This window comes from Glycine soja, chromosome 20 (genome assembly GCF_004193775.1).
Source record: "Glycine soja cultivar W05 chromosome 20, ASM419377v2, whole genome shotgun sequence".
Taxonomy (NCBI): domain Eukaryota; kingdom Viridiplantae; phylum Streptophyta; class Magnoliopsida; order Fabales; family Fabaceae; genus Glycine; species Glycine soja.
In genome coordinates, this window is record NC_041021.1 from 44,455,024 (window position 1) to 44,470,025 (window position 15,002).

Here is a 15,002-nt window from a genome sequence, read left to right on the forward strand (position 1 = left end):
TCGTGCGGGCCTCCCGCCGGGGCCCGCTATGCCAAAAGCAAGAGAAACCCCATCCCTCTCTTTCCTTTTTTCACCCCATTCATGTCGCCCCCGTGTGGCGACATAACGTTAGTATAAAAATGATAATAGTTATTAAAGTTAGTTATATCAATGTAATTTAATTGTTCATTTATGTATGTTTTCTTTCTTAAAACTAATAGTTGGATTGAAAATTTCTTTCACATAGATAATATATACAAAATTTTATATTAGTCCAAAATCATTTTTTATCTTGCTTATATAGATTAAGATTAATGTAATATAAATATTTTAAAATATACTAAAATATGAATCATTTAATTATTTTTTTTTTGTTTTTTTAATTTTAATAAAATTTAACACAAATGATACACATAATTCAATGGTTAAATCAATAAAAATTAAATTCTATATTAAGTTATAAAAATAATATAATAATTATTAAATGTTAATTTGATCTCTCATTTATATATATATATATATATATATATATATATATATATATATATATATATATTAATTGATTGATTCAAATTAATTAACATTTACATTAATTGCTTAATTAAATTATTTTAAAATAATTTATTATTATATTATAAAATAATATACACAATCAAATTATTTCATTAAAAATATATACTACACGGAAATAAAATTATTTTATTTTTAATGATATACAATTTAAAAAAAATCAAATTAAAATGAGACTAATCAAAATAAAACTAAATACATAATCTTCATTTAATTATATAAATAATTTAAATTAATATTTGATATGACAATTATTTTTTTAACAATTAATAGAAAATTGAGAAAATATTTTTGGACATATTTTAAATTTAAATGAAAGTTATTTATTACAATATTTATTGTTAGAAACATAAAAAGGAAAATACTTTTAAAATATTTAAATTTAAATAAGATAAATTCCGGAATGCGATGAGGAAGTATGAACATTCGTATCAATTTTTTTAATGTTTTGGAAAAAATAATACATAATAATAAAAACATTTAAAAATTAAAATAAATTTAGAAATTCTATTTAACGACTTCTATTTCCTATTTCAAATTCAGGTTTTCCTTTTCTTTTTATATGCTCCTACTCCTCTCTCTTTGATATCTAACTTTTTTTTTTGTCTCTTTCCTTTATATTTTCATAATTAACATTGTATAAAACATTTAGAATGTTACTTTGATGAAAGTTTTGCTACATGAACAAATATCATTTTTGATAAATATTAGTCATCAATAAAATCACTAGATACATCTTATTAATAACATGGTTATATTGAACTAAATCAACATATTTTCTAAACAAAAATTAAAATAAAACAGGTAAGACATCACCAAGTAAAAATGATTCTACCTAAGACAACACTCCAATAATAACAATCTTTTAAAGCATGTATATAAAAATATATTTAAAAATTTATTGACATATAACATATCATTATTAAAATTTAAACTAAATAATTAATAATATATTAAAAATTCAAAATAATATAAAAAATTACTCGTATAAATTATAAAAAGTCAATTTAATATTCATGCAAGACATGAGATGATTCAATTCACAAACTTTTTCGTCTTTTCTTTTTCCTTAATCATTCAATCTATCTAATATTATTTTTTTAATATTTGTTAATGGGATTTGACGAAGAATGACTCAAAGCAATCAAAATTTAGTATATGTTTGGATTCCAATTCAAAATGTGGTGCACGAATTGCAAAGTAAATCTAATGGTCACAAATTTAGTTTTGCAAAAGAAAGAATCTTGATACTTTTACAAATTTCATTTTACTCCATCCAAACGTTCCTTTGCAACTGAAAAACAAACATGAACTTAATTTTTCACTGAATGTCTTGTATGTCTGTATATATATTGAAATTTCATTTAGATATTAATACTAACTACGACTGTAATATTTTATTTTGTGAATTGTACATGACATATTTGCTTACTTTTATATAATTAAAATTTATGATTAATAATTTGCTAATATATAAATTATATTATAATTATAATATAAAATCAATATATAAACTATATATCATATTCATAATGAATAATTTAAATTGAAATATAAGGTCACTTATTTTTAATTATTAATAATTTGAAAAGAAGAGAGAAATATCCTAAAAAGAGAGAAATAGATATATTAGAGAATTTTTAATTTTCATTTGAAAATTCAATGTAAGAAAATTCATTCCCAAATATTGAAAACATTTAATTATAAGAGTGAAAGTCTTGTATTTTAATTAATAAGAATAAAAATATTGTCAATATTTTTTTGACATAGACAACTAATTAAAAATCATTTTAAGTATATCTTTTAAAATAATAATTATAAAAATTAATAATTTTTGTATTAGAAAATGAAAATGTAGTCTATATATTAGTTATGTAAAAAAAATTATATTTCCATCTAATAAAAATTGCTCATTTTTATAATAATTATAAGTCACATGAATTATGATTTCAAATTGATTGACAATCTAAAACTCTTACAATGATAGTACATGAAAATTAAATTCTTATAAAATATTAATCTATAATAAAATGAAAGAAAAAAAATCACCATATCTTCGATATATTCTAGTTAAGTTGTTAGTAAAATGTTGTAAATTAATAGCAACAACAACGGACAATTAGCATAAGACATGAAACAATCGCAATTAGTGATGGGCAAGTCGTTAGTAAATTGTTGGAAAATTAATAATTTTATAAACGTGTTTTTTAGGATTAATTAAGTTTTTAGTCTCTAAATTTTTTTAAATTTTGGTTTTTGGTTGATAAATAAAAGTTTGACTTGTTAAGATTTTTAACTTTTTTTTATTGTGATTTTTAATTCCTAGATTTTTTTTTTATCGGTCAAAGTCCTTAAACTTTTAAAAATTTTAATTTTTAATTCCTAAAGAAAAGTTTGAACCCATTATTTTTATTTATTTAATGAGATTTCAGAAACTAAAAATCAAAATTTTCAAAAGTTTAGGACTAAAAACCTTAATGAGAAAAAATTGAGAAACCTTAACTAATCAAATTTTTATTTAAGGACTAAAAATTAAGTTTTAAAGAAGTTTAGGGTTTAAAAATTTAGTTAATATTTTTTTAAATTGTAAGTGACGACTTTGGCTAACGGATAGTTTTTGAAGAAAAAGTATTGTAGTTGCAAATTTCTTTCTCTTAGTTGCTTTTTGTTGATTGTTGATTCTTTTCTTGGTTATAAGCTTTGGTAACTTGTAGCGACGGCGACAACTTGCAAGGTGGTAGCTTTGGTGTGTGGTGGCTTGCGACGAGAATAATGGCTAGCAGGGTGGTGGTTTTCGTAGTTTGAGAAAAGGAGAAACACCAATAGTAACAACACAATCTTTCTATTTTATCTATTATAAAAAATTCAAGTTTCACAATACTAGATACAAATAATGTTAAGATAATGTATATAAGGGAGTGAAGCGGAAGGATTCTAAAAACTAACTTGAAATTAAATTAGACTCAAATTTATATTTTAAAATCATTTATATATCTTAAGTTGATTTATACACAATCTTTAGTGTATTTAATCTGCTAAATCTAAATACATGCAAACACAACTTAAGTGTCTTTAATGTGATCTTTTTTCTAATGTTTAATTACTTAATTTCATTTTTTCTTTACTAATTTAAGATTTTTTTTAAACATTATGATATTGGTGTAAAATATCTGTTAATTTTTGTTAATAATTAAGGAAATTTAGAGGTTGATTACTTGCACTTTTGTTTTATGTTTTCACTTTTTAATTACAAAATTGTTATATACCTTGTTTTCAATTTGTTTCATGTTTTCTTCGGGATGCAATTAGTGAAAGTAAAACTTTTAAATCGTAAATTTATTACTTTTTTCTTTATTAATTAATGTTGGCGTAAACATAAACCTCCCTTTAAAATTGGTATTCCCATGTGCTTCTTCACGTGTTTATACTTCTTTGCGCCCAAAATTTTTCAACCGAGCCTATAAGGGTAGCCAATTTTTATTGGACAATGTGCATAGTGAATAAGTTGCTTACTGTTTCCAGTAAGTGATTTCGAATCTTGTACTACAAAATGGCTGATGCAATCTACTGCCTGCTACAGAATGATACACAATACCTATTAATAATAAAGAAAAGGATTAGTACGTAGCCAATAGGCAATGTAATCTATCAATTTTTTATTAACTTTTTTTTTCTGCATAAAGAAAGGAGGAAGAAGCATTCACGCAATATACATGAAAGGTTGCTTATTGATTACTATTCTTTTCCCAAGTTTTTAACACGTTGAGTCACTGACAGTGAATATTTTTTACTTTTGGTTTTCATATGGATGGTCTTATAAAGCCAGTGCTCGCCATGATAATGATACATCTCATATGCATATTGAAATGGAATGAGTCCTCTCTAAAGAAGACTCAAAGGAGAGAAATTAAACTATTAGGTACTTTGGAGCACCACTTGAATTATGATCTTGATCATTTTATTAATTTGGTAAAAAAAATATTTTCACCTGAAAATTGATCAGAAATATAAAAAATATGATGATCTAGAATTATCTAATAATTTTTGTAAAAGAATTATTTCTGGTATATGATGTGAAAAGTATTTTTCTTAGAAGTAAGAATATAAAATAAAAAAAATATAAAGTATATTAAAGTAGAGACAATTTAACAATTAAAAATTATAATTTATTCTATTTCAATTTATTCCATTCCATTATCTTCTAATTCATTCTTTTATACTTTTTTTTATCACCAATCCAACCTTAGGTTCAATTCATACTGGAAGTCTGATAAATGTTCTTGCATTTCATTTTTTATGAATATCTGGCTTGGGTGTAAGAATAAAGATATGAATTTGACTTTGAGAATGAATTCGGTCATGATATATGTTATACTTAATTGGTTTGGGTGGTCAAGCATGACCCACGACAATAATTGACGTATAGTTGACCATATGATAAACGGCGGGGAAAGAATAATTAAGCATTTTAAACATGTGACAAAATTTTCTTATGAAAAAGTAACTAATTAAATTAGCTTGAAAATACGAGGTTAGTCTAATACTCTAATTATCTTTGAAGTTCTAAAAAGAATAATCCATCAGTCATATTAGTTTCTATGTTAATAAGAGCCGGTTAACTTATTAACAAAAACGTGCATTCTCTTTCTCTCGGTTGTAACCACAAAATGAAAAACGTGCATTCTCTAAATGTCATCGTTTTACATATAAGCCTATAGGTGTACAGGATAAACGTACTAATTAAAACTCACACTTTAGACCTACGAACAAAACAATTATTTATTATAAGTTTTTATAAAAAAAAAACAACTCATAGGTTGACAAAAAGTTCATCCATATTGACAAAAAAAGGTCTACTATATAACTATTATTATTATTATAACATTTTTATTTTATTAGTTTGTTAAATAAATACATTACAAAATATCATATTCTAATCCACTAAAAAAATGTACCCAAAAAAATCCACTAAAATGCATTAGGGTTTAAGTCTAGTCATTAAATCTGATTTTCAAGAAAATATGGATCCAAATACATTTTTTTAAGTGTCGGTGCGGTAACAACGTTATATATTCCATCAAATCCTGTCTAGTTATACTGTCTTTTTATTTTTTTTAGGATCTATCTATACTGTCTTTAATCTTTAGAAGTAAAGATAAATTTGTCCATGAAAAATCCTAGTGTAAATTCCAAGTGATCCATGATGCAGTGGAAGAATCAAATGAATTTTCAACCCATTAAAATTGATCTTGTGCTGAAAGGTTGGGAAAGTTTACACAAAATATTATATTCGAACAAATTTATTGGCCTTTTTACCATTTCAGAAATATTTTAGTTTATGCATTACTTTATTGTCAAACTAACCTTTTAACATGCATTAATGTGCTTGATCTCAATTTTCTGAATTTTACTTTTTCATCTTCGTGTTAGAAATAAAATCACACATGATGTAACTAATAGGCTGGTTATTCTGAATTATGTGATTAGTTTTTATCTGGACTATTTTTCAATCAATATGATATATCCTTTAAATCTTTTTAACTACGGCCACATATTTGACATCCAAACAATGAATGAATGTACATGTTGTGATTATTTTTAGTTTAGGTATCTCTAAGTTTTTTTTTTTTACAGAAACAAGCCCAAGATTTTTCGTTCATAAGCAAATCAACAATACAATATAGAATTTGATGAAAATAATGGAAATTAGGAAAAGATGGGACCGGCAAACTTTAAAGCACTTCAAAGAGCCCATGATTCACCTTCTATAACAGCAAGACATGGAGTAATGTTGCACGAAATTGTAACTGTGAATCAACCCAAATTATCACGAAAGCAAGCTCCCATACCAGTACAATTCTCCTCCGAATAAAAGGAAGCTTCAACGTTACATTTAATATGACCTTCCAGAGGGGGAGACCAACGATCTTGAAGAATATCCTTTACTGCGGTTGGTTTATGGCACCTGCTAAATTTTTCGCTTTGATCATTAATCTTGGAAGAACATGTCTCCTTGATGAACCACCGAAATGTCAGGAAAAGAATTTTCCTCCCATAACTAAATCTCTAACCTTGTATCTCTAACCTTGTGTTTGGATGAAAAATTTAAAAATTTCTAAAAAAATGTACATTTTAATTGTCTTGATTTAAATTCCTTTCATTTTGTAAATATTTTATTTGGATGAGACAATTCAATTGTTTGTCTTTTAATTTCTTTTTTTGAATAAAGTAATTCAATTTTAATGAAATTCAAATTTTTATTTTTAAATATTTATTTAAAAATTAAAATTTTAATATTAAATGAAAATAAATATGAGTCGTTTTTTAAATAATTAAATATTCAAAATAAATTTGATGCTATATAATATTTAATAATCAATTTTTTTTAATATTTAATAATCAAAATTAATGTCATACAAACACACACTGAAATAGTTAAACACTCTCTCTCACTCAATGGCTTGCCACTCATTCCTCTTATTAGCGACGACCATTCTCGTCGTTGTGTGCTCTGCCGTGAGCGATTGCTCGCCATCAGATAGGGCGGCGCTATTGGCCTTCTGGAAGGCATTGAACGAGCTCTACCTTGGCCTCTTCAACTACTCGTGGACAGGCTCCACTGCTACCTCAACTGGTACGGCATCAGCTGCGACGCCACTGACATCAACCTCTGTGGGGAGTCCGAAGACCCAATCTTCGAGAAAGCCAGACGCTCTGGCTACATGACCGGAAAACTCTCACCGGTGATCTGTGGCATCAACACCCTCACCACCCTCGTCGTCGCTGATTGGAAAGACATTGCCGGGGAGATCCCTGCCTGTGTCACTGCGCTTCCCTCCCTCCGCATCCTGGACCTCATCGGCAACAAGCTCTTCGGCGAGATCCCTGTCAACGTCGACAAACTCTCACATTTGACCGTCCTAGACCTCGCTGACAACACCCTCAACGGCAAAATTCCAACGTCCATCACCCGGTTGGGCTCACTGAAACACCTCGACCTCAACAATAATCAACTTTGCAGCGAGATTCCGAAAGACTTTGGGAATCTAGCCATGCTGAGCCGCATGTTGCTGAATCGAAACCAACTAACTGGTATGCTGCTGAGAGAGAGTTACGGAGAGTACGTGTGGCTGAGAGAGAGGGAGAGAGAGCTGGTGTGCGCGGCTGAGGAATTTTAATTCCTCTGTTTTTTGTGAGAATTTGAAATGCTGTTAACTTAGTATATTAAAATGCTTTTAAAAAATAATAGCATTTTAATTACTTTTAAAATATCTCATCCAAACAAATTATATTATAAGAATACATTTTAATGTCTCTGTTGAAATACTTTACCTGCTTTAATTTTCCATCCAAACACATTGTAAGTTATTAGTATTAATTTAGTTTATTTTGTTTCAATATGCTTTTGGGAATGTGTTTTGGAGCATTATTATCTATCAGTTATAAGAATATTAGATTCACTAGGTACTTTATTTAATTATGATCCTTAAAGATTGTGTTTAATATTGATTCTCTTGTGGTTATAATTATGATTATCATTACCAAAATTTTGCACTTTGTATAATGGTTACCCAATACCCAATTTAATTGAGAAATAACTTTTTATATATATTTTAACTATCTTTAACCATTACATAAAATGGCTAAACTCCATTGCTAAAATATCCGTTATTGTGAGGCCCTTGTTCACTTAACCATCAAAATGTCTTTGGCAAATACACTTTTCCTTCCTTCCTTTTCCCCCCCTTTGGAGGTAGCATTGAGTGGTCACAATAGGAGAAGCTAACTGGATTTGATATGGTGAGATCCAGATAGATAGAGATATTTAGCATTTGATATTGACAACTCGCTGTAGGAAGAAGCAATAATATAACAAATCATGCACTTCCAATCATTAGAGCAAAACTCAACATGAGGGGCCATAGATATATTGTTGTTAAAAATGAGTTGCCATCATATAATTTATTTATTTTATTTATTTATTTTTATGAGGTTGTCATCATATAATTAAATTTAAACAAAACGATGCATTTTGGAATATAAAGTTTTAAGGCTTACGATAAAGTAATTATGAAATTAAATAAATGAGTAAAAGTTAAAGTGATATTTCTATTTGTTGAGAGGCCAAAATAAAAATAATGAAAATTAAATTTTTAGATAGATAGAGGACCTTGTTCAAGATTAAATTGTTAAGAAAACATTCTCTTTTCCCCTTATAAAAAATAAGGGATAATTTAGTAAATTTTTTTCTAACATTTATTAAAAATATTGTTAAAAATAATTCATAATATTCAAAAAATATCATCAAATTATAAATAAATATTACTAATATATTTTTTAATATTTTATCAATGATATTTTATCAAATATTGTGTATAATTCACAAAAAATTTTAGTAACATGCATTATAAGTCAATATATGATCAAATGTCACAAAATTATATTAATAACATTTTTGTATAATTTGATGATATTTTTTTTAATGTTATCAAAGATTTTTAATAAAAAATTTATTAAGTGTTAAATAATTTATTTTTTTTACTAAAGTTCACGTGTATAATAGTGAATCCCGACAATTTGGATATCGGTTCTTCTCCATCGTGCAATCATTTTTAATTGCAATAGATTTACGGCAGCCTTTCCCATCAACATTAATATTTTATTTTGTTGAACGCATAAGTTTTGGATTATCATTAATGATATATGGGATTATTCGAAACCTTTACCAATTAGTATACAAAAGAAAAACAAAACAAATTGAGGTAATGAAAGAACGTTACGGGAATTCTCTCAAAATTAAACAAGATTTCCGATGCCTGCTTCAACCAATTAAGATCTTTAAGTAATAAAATTTATGAATTTTATTCATACAATCATATTTGGTATAATCTTTTTTACAATTAGGACAAAGGTTAAAAAAGAAAAAGTATAAACTAAAAGATGAAATGAGATAAATAAAATTAGAGAAAAAATAAATAGTAAAAAAATGTTGAAAAAAATTTGTGTTTGTAACTGTATGTAATTAACTCAACAAAATTTGTTAAAGCAATAGAACATTTTCTGCACCAATTAACGATTTTATCAGGAGTACTGTATCCCTATATTTATCTGATATATTCAGAAAATTTAATTAATTTACTATTGCTAACCTAATATCTGAATTCTGAACCTAGGTTGTCAAGGCAGAAGATTCACCTCCTCTAAAGCAATAGAAGTTCTATGGGAAAATGCTGACTATTTCATTGCTTTAAATGGCTAAATATCTTGTGTTTCTTTTTTCCCTGACACACGAGAGATTCCATTAGTGTGTTTGCAACTACTACCTCGTGGGTCACGATCCCCCATAGAGATAGCAGATTGTGATTTACAAGCTATAACAAATGCAACTTTTTTGGTGTTTTTAGTAGCTATAATATAGTGGACAAGAAAATGAATAATGTTGCCATATAGCTATATATGCTGATCATTACTACTAGTTATACATGGAATTAGAATGAGAGGTTTATAACACCTATAGTCCTATACACATCGTCTTTGGTGCTGTGACTGACCCTGATGTGAGTATTCTAATTTTCTCTTTTGCACAAATTAACATGAGACAATTACCAAAAATATCTTAATAGTTATAACAACCATGGTGACATGCAGAAGATGGAGTGTATAACAAAAAATAATAGTACTTAGAGGGTACTAATCGATTCAACGCGGATAAAAAGTCCAAAATAGCGTACATGCTACATCCGTAGCTAGGGTTGGGAGCTTCTCGAAGGCATTTCGTGTCCATTTGGGTTATGTAATATGACAGTAAAAGAATTTTAAATTCTTTACATTCATACTTAAAATGAAACTATTTTTGAAATTCGACATTAGAATTAGTAAGTTATATTATTTTAACTGTTTTTTTAGAAAAAAAATCTTTTCTATTACGTGTTTAATTGCAATAAATATTTTTTAGTTAAAGTTCATCCCTTAAATATGTGGTCATATACTCAATGAAGAAGTAACGATATCTCTTTTTGATACTCATTACACTTGGTATAGAGTGCTCTTAATTTACTAGAATAAATGAATAATTAAAATTGAGACTATGACAAAATATATGTTATGTATATTTAAAATATATTACGAGGTTCCTATAATCTTAATTTTCTTCATCAATGGTTGTTATCTTATACTTTATCCTTAAAAGTATATTTCATACTTACAAGGAGTTGAATATAGATAATAGGTTATTAAATTGTAAGTAATAAATGTAGTAATCCAAATTATTGCACTGATGTAAAATTGATTAGCATTGTTTGAATCAAAATTGCATCTGGTTAATATGATCTTTTATAAATTAATATGACTATGTATAAAGTGGTTTTATGCAGCCATGCAGGCTTCAAGTGAGAGTCAATTTCTGATGTCCTGGAATTTTTGTTTTTTTTAATATTGATCTGTTGATTTCAACTGAGATGATAAAAATGATATGTTTGTTTAAACTTAAATGTATAGAAAAGTGAGTTTATTAAATTATTCTTTTAATTTTTGAAAACTACTTATTTTTTAACTTATAAGTAAAATCACAAAAGTATTAAATTAATGAGTGTTTAGTGTAAATGGTTATCTTTCTCTTACTTCTTTTATATCGATTCTTTCTCTTATTCTTCTTTAACATATGTAGCTGTTATACGATCATTTTCATCCTACAATGTTAAAACATTAAAATTATATCAAAAGAATTTAACTTAATTGATTGAAAATAATATATAAATTATTATAAATATTTGACAATTTAATTGATTCAACAATAAGTTATTATAAATCTTTGATATTGTTTCCGATTCTCATTAATAAAACACATTAAAATTGTAATATCAAAGACAACAATAAAAGGTCGGTTTACATATAGAAGAATGAATTCGTAAATCTATTCAGAAGATCAAAGTAAAAGTTTGGTATATATAAAGTTAAAGAACACTAGTTGCGAAATTTTAGAAACTGTTTCTAAAACAACGTTTTCAAACATCTTTTTTCTTTTTTCTTTCATAATTTTTTTTAAAAAAAATAGTTTTTTAAAAAAAAAATTCTAGAATACAATCAAACAGTTAATTTCTTAGTTTACTAATTTCTAAAGAATGACACGTCACTCTATTATGAGTTAAATATTTTTTAAGTTGATTAATTATGTATATTTTATATAATATTATTTTTTTCTTTTAATATGTACATTTTTATATTTTACTTAAATTTTCTCTTGCAATTTTAAATATTTTGAAAATACCCATGTAATAATTGCTAGCCAACTTTAATCATTTTGAAACTCCCCTACATTTTGAAACTCCAATTAATTTATCTTCAACAATTTGTAAATTTAAAAGACTCGAATCTTGATATTTATAAATATTTTCGTATTTTTTTCTTGTTTGACTATCTTCGTAATACTATTTTCTACTCACACACTTCTCGTCAAGGATAACAACAGTTCCCATGTAGAAGTGAAATATATATAATATTCTTTTAACTCTTTGTTCGCAAAATGATTGATGAGTCATCAGAAATTTCTAAAATCCTTGATTATGCATAAAATTTATGATAACAAGAAACCGTATCTTACTCAGGTAAGCCTAAGTTTCACATATATTAGATATATGTGTTCATGACTTAAACTAGGGTTTTTCCACTTTAAGCCAAAAGAAAGAGGAAACTTAGGGTTCATCATGCTAAAACAATGAGGAAGAGAAAGAAGACATTCTGGTCCTAAAAATAGATATATGCTTCATACATAAATATTTACCTTAACCCTTACTTGAACAAATCTACCAACTACTAAAAGATCTTCATAATTTCAACATAAATAAAAGATAGCGAGCTAAATCAAATTAAAGAAAAATCACAAAAATATAAGCTAAATATCATCATTTTGAGTGTAGATTTATATTACCAAAATGATGAAAAGGGGTTAGCTAGGATCACTTAAAGCTTTGTATCTCTCGTCTCAGACTGATTGCCATGCTGAGACAGTAAGCAGAAACCTATTTTGCCACCCTAAAGAAATAGCCCTTCCTTCATCTCTTTCAGAAACCCTGAAACCCCCACCCCCCTCTTCCTCAAACTGAAGAGGGCAATAATGGGTCCTCATCTTCAGCAACAGTTTTGCTTGGATCATAGACTTTGAGCTTATTTTTGTGGCAACAAACCCATGATTCTCCATTCTAGCTTTCCATGTCTCCATCCTCTCATACTTTGGGCAATCCACACCACCATCCACATCATTGTTGAGCATGCTTTTGATCTCTTTCCCCAAAAGCTTCTTCTCAATTCTCAACCTCTCAGCACTCTCAAGTGGAAGACAATCATCAAGTGAATCAAACATCGCTGCAAAGTAGTGCAAGGAGTCCGTGAACCTCGACAAGAAGCTCCTAGGACTCCTGCTACCTTCTTGCTCCACCACCACAACAATGGAAGGGTTAAGGGAATGAACAAATCCCAATGTGTCAGAGATCTTCATGAAACAACTCAAAGTGTTCAAATAAGAAACCAAGTTGACAGCCACGGTTTCGTTCTTTTTCTTCCTTAGGTTGATGACCCTTGAGCCTCTAAGCAGCCCTTGGAATTCAAACACAAGGCTTCCAAAACCCTTTGAGAAATTAACCAACCTAGACTCAGTTTCTTGAAGCTCCTTGAGATTCTTCCCAAAACCGGTTATCCTGAGGGATATGCGGTTTCCACTTGTTGCCTTCTCTGAAAGAGACTGAATGAGAGAGGGCCATTGGAAGCCATAGGAGACATCAAAGTCAATGACATGCAAGGCACGGTTGTTCCTCTCTTCCTCTTTCTCAAAGGCCTCCAAAATAGCTTGGTTTGCTGTGAAGTGAGCAAATTGGAAGTAAGGTGAAACCCTGTAGAGATCCGTGAATGAAAGGAACTCTTCTTCAGTTGTTGGTTCCTCCATGAGCATATCATAGAATGGGGATTTTCTTGTGAGAAGCCTTGCAGATAAACCATCAACAAAATAGGCCACAACACGTTGAACTGAGTCACCAGTTATGGAAACTGTTTGGTATAAATCAGCCAGATTCTCTAAGGACGAGTCCATGTTGTTGTCATCAACTGCAGTTGCGGTTGAGAGCAACAAATGGATCAGAGGGAGGCCATTTCCATCTTCCACAACACCTTTCCTCCTATGATGGTCTTGTCTTAGCATCTGCTCCCTCATTTGGAGAAGCCTAAAGATCTTCCTTTCATAGGAGTTCCTAGTAGTAGTAGTGGTACTACTCATGGAAACATTATGTTCCCTAATTGTCTTTCCCTTCTTTTTCCTTTCCCTATCAGCAGCAACTGAAAGGCTAAGATTCAAAAGTTCATCCTCTTCTGAATCTTCCATATCTGAAAATTAAAAAAAAAAAAGAGAGAAAAGAGAAGAAACAACAAAGCCTGTTTGCTGTTTGTGTGTGATGAGAGAGAGAGAGAGAGTGAGAGCTAGGGAGAGTAAATCTATGACATAAACCTGATATGCTTGTGGACTTTTATGGGGGAGAACTCACAAAAATTCTTTCATGTCATGACATGGGTATATATAGGACCAAAAGAGATCAAGAAAGAGAGAGAAGGATATCTCTCAGAGATATTGTTTTTTCTTCTCCCATATTTTTCCAATAAGACGGAGAGATTAAGAAGGGTATCTTTTTATTCTTTAGAATCAGTGTCTTGGGTCAGGAAAAAAAACACATTGATCTTCTCGTTATTATTATATTGGTCTGCTTTTCAAATCTATTAAAGGGGTTCCTGTTTATGGGTTTTTACTCCTTTGGTAGTTGGGAAGGAAGGCTTGGAAGATGCCACATGAATTGGACAAGAGACAGCGTTGTCAATGGGGAATCAAACGTACCGTCCTTGAAAGAATTGTCTTTACACAGTTTCCTTCTAATTAATATTGCCTTAACAAGTTACCCTTCATCATCCTATTCCTTTTCTCCCCCATACATATTCCTTCCCTTTGATCAATTACCTACTTAAAGTTCCATATCTGTGAACTAGGAAATAATGCAAGTACACGCTATATTCTATTTAAATCTGTTGTCAAGCCATTGAATATAATTTCGGTAATATTTTAAAATAAATATATATTAGTCAATGGCATGCATTACTCGCAACATTTGAGACTTTATTTATATTGGCTTTGATGGAAACAAAGAAATTTGGATTCTAGTCTTCTCAACATGGTTTCTAATTGGCACAATTTAGAGACTTACAAGGATTTGGATTTCTTTGCATATATTCCTCGAGTACTTTGGGATCTACTGCAAGGAAACTTTTGACACTTTCTCGTCATAATATGCCGAGACAAATGGATGCTAACAAAAAGTGACACCACTTTACCCGTGTGATCGACTATATTTTTTATGAATATGGATGCACTGTATCTATATATGCTTGTTCAAACTTCACTTTTTTTCTCCTTTTGGCAG

General features: G+C 28.5%; 1 protein-coding gene and 1 pseudogene across 1 annotated transcript; one reads left to right on the plus strand and one right to left on the minus strand.

Annotated features, from left to right (window-relative positions):
* The first annotated feature begins 7,005 nt into the window (after window positions 1-7,005).
* On the plus strand, window positions 7,006-7,727 carry LOC114402152 (annotated as a pseudogene).
* Window positions 7,728-12,358: 4,631 nt separating this feature from the next.
* On the minus strand, window positions 12,359-14,045 carry LOC114401445 (scarecrow-like protein 21). Its single transcript, XM_028363955.1, has one exon. It carries the CDS (start codon window positions 13,916-13,918, stop codon window positions 12,530-12,532), a length of 1,389 nt encoding a protein of 462 aa, XP_028219756.1. The 5' UTR covers window positions 13,919-14,045; the 3' UTR covers window positions 12,359-12,529.
* Between the last annotated feature and the right edge of the window lie 957 nt (window positions 14,046-15,002).

Coding starts and splice junctions, on each gene's coding strand:
- LOC114401445 (XM_028363955.1), bottom strand. CDS start 13,918: ATGGAAGATTCAGAAGAGGATGAACTTTTGAATCTTAGCCTTTCAGTT.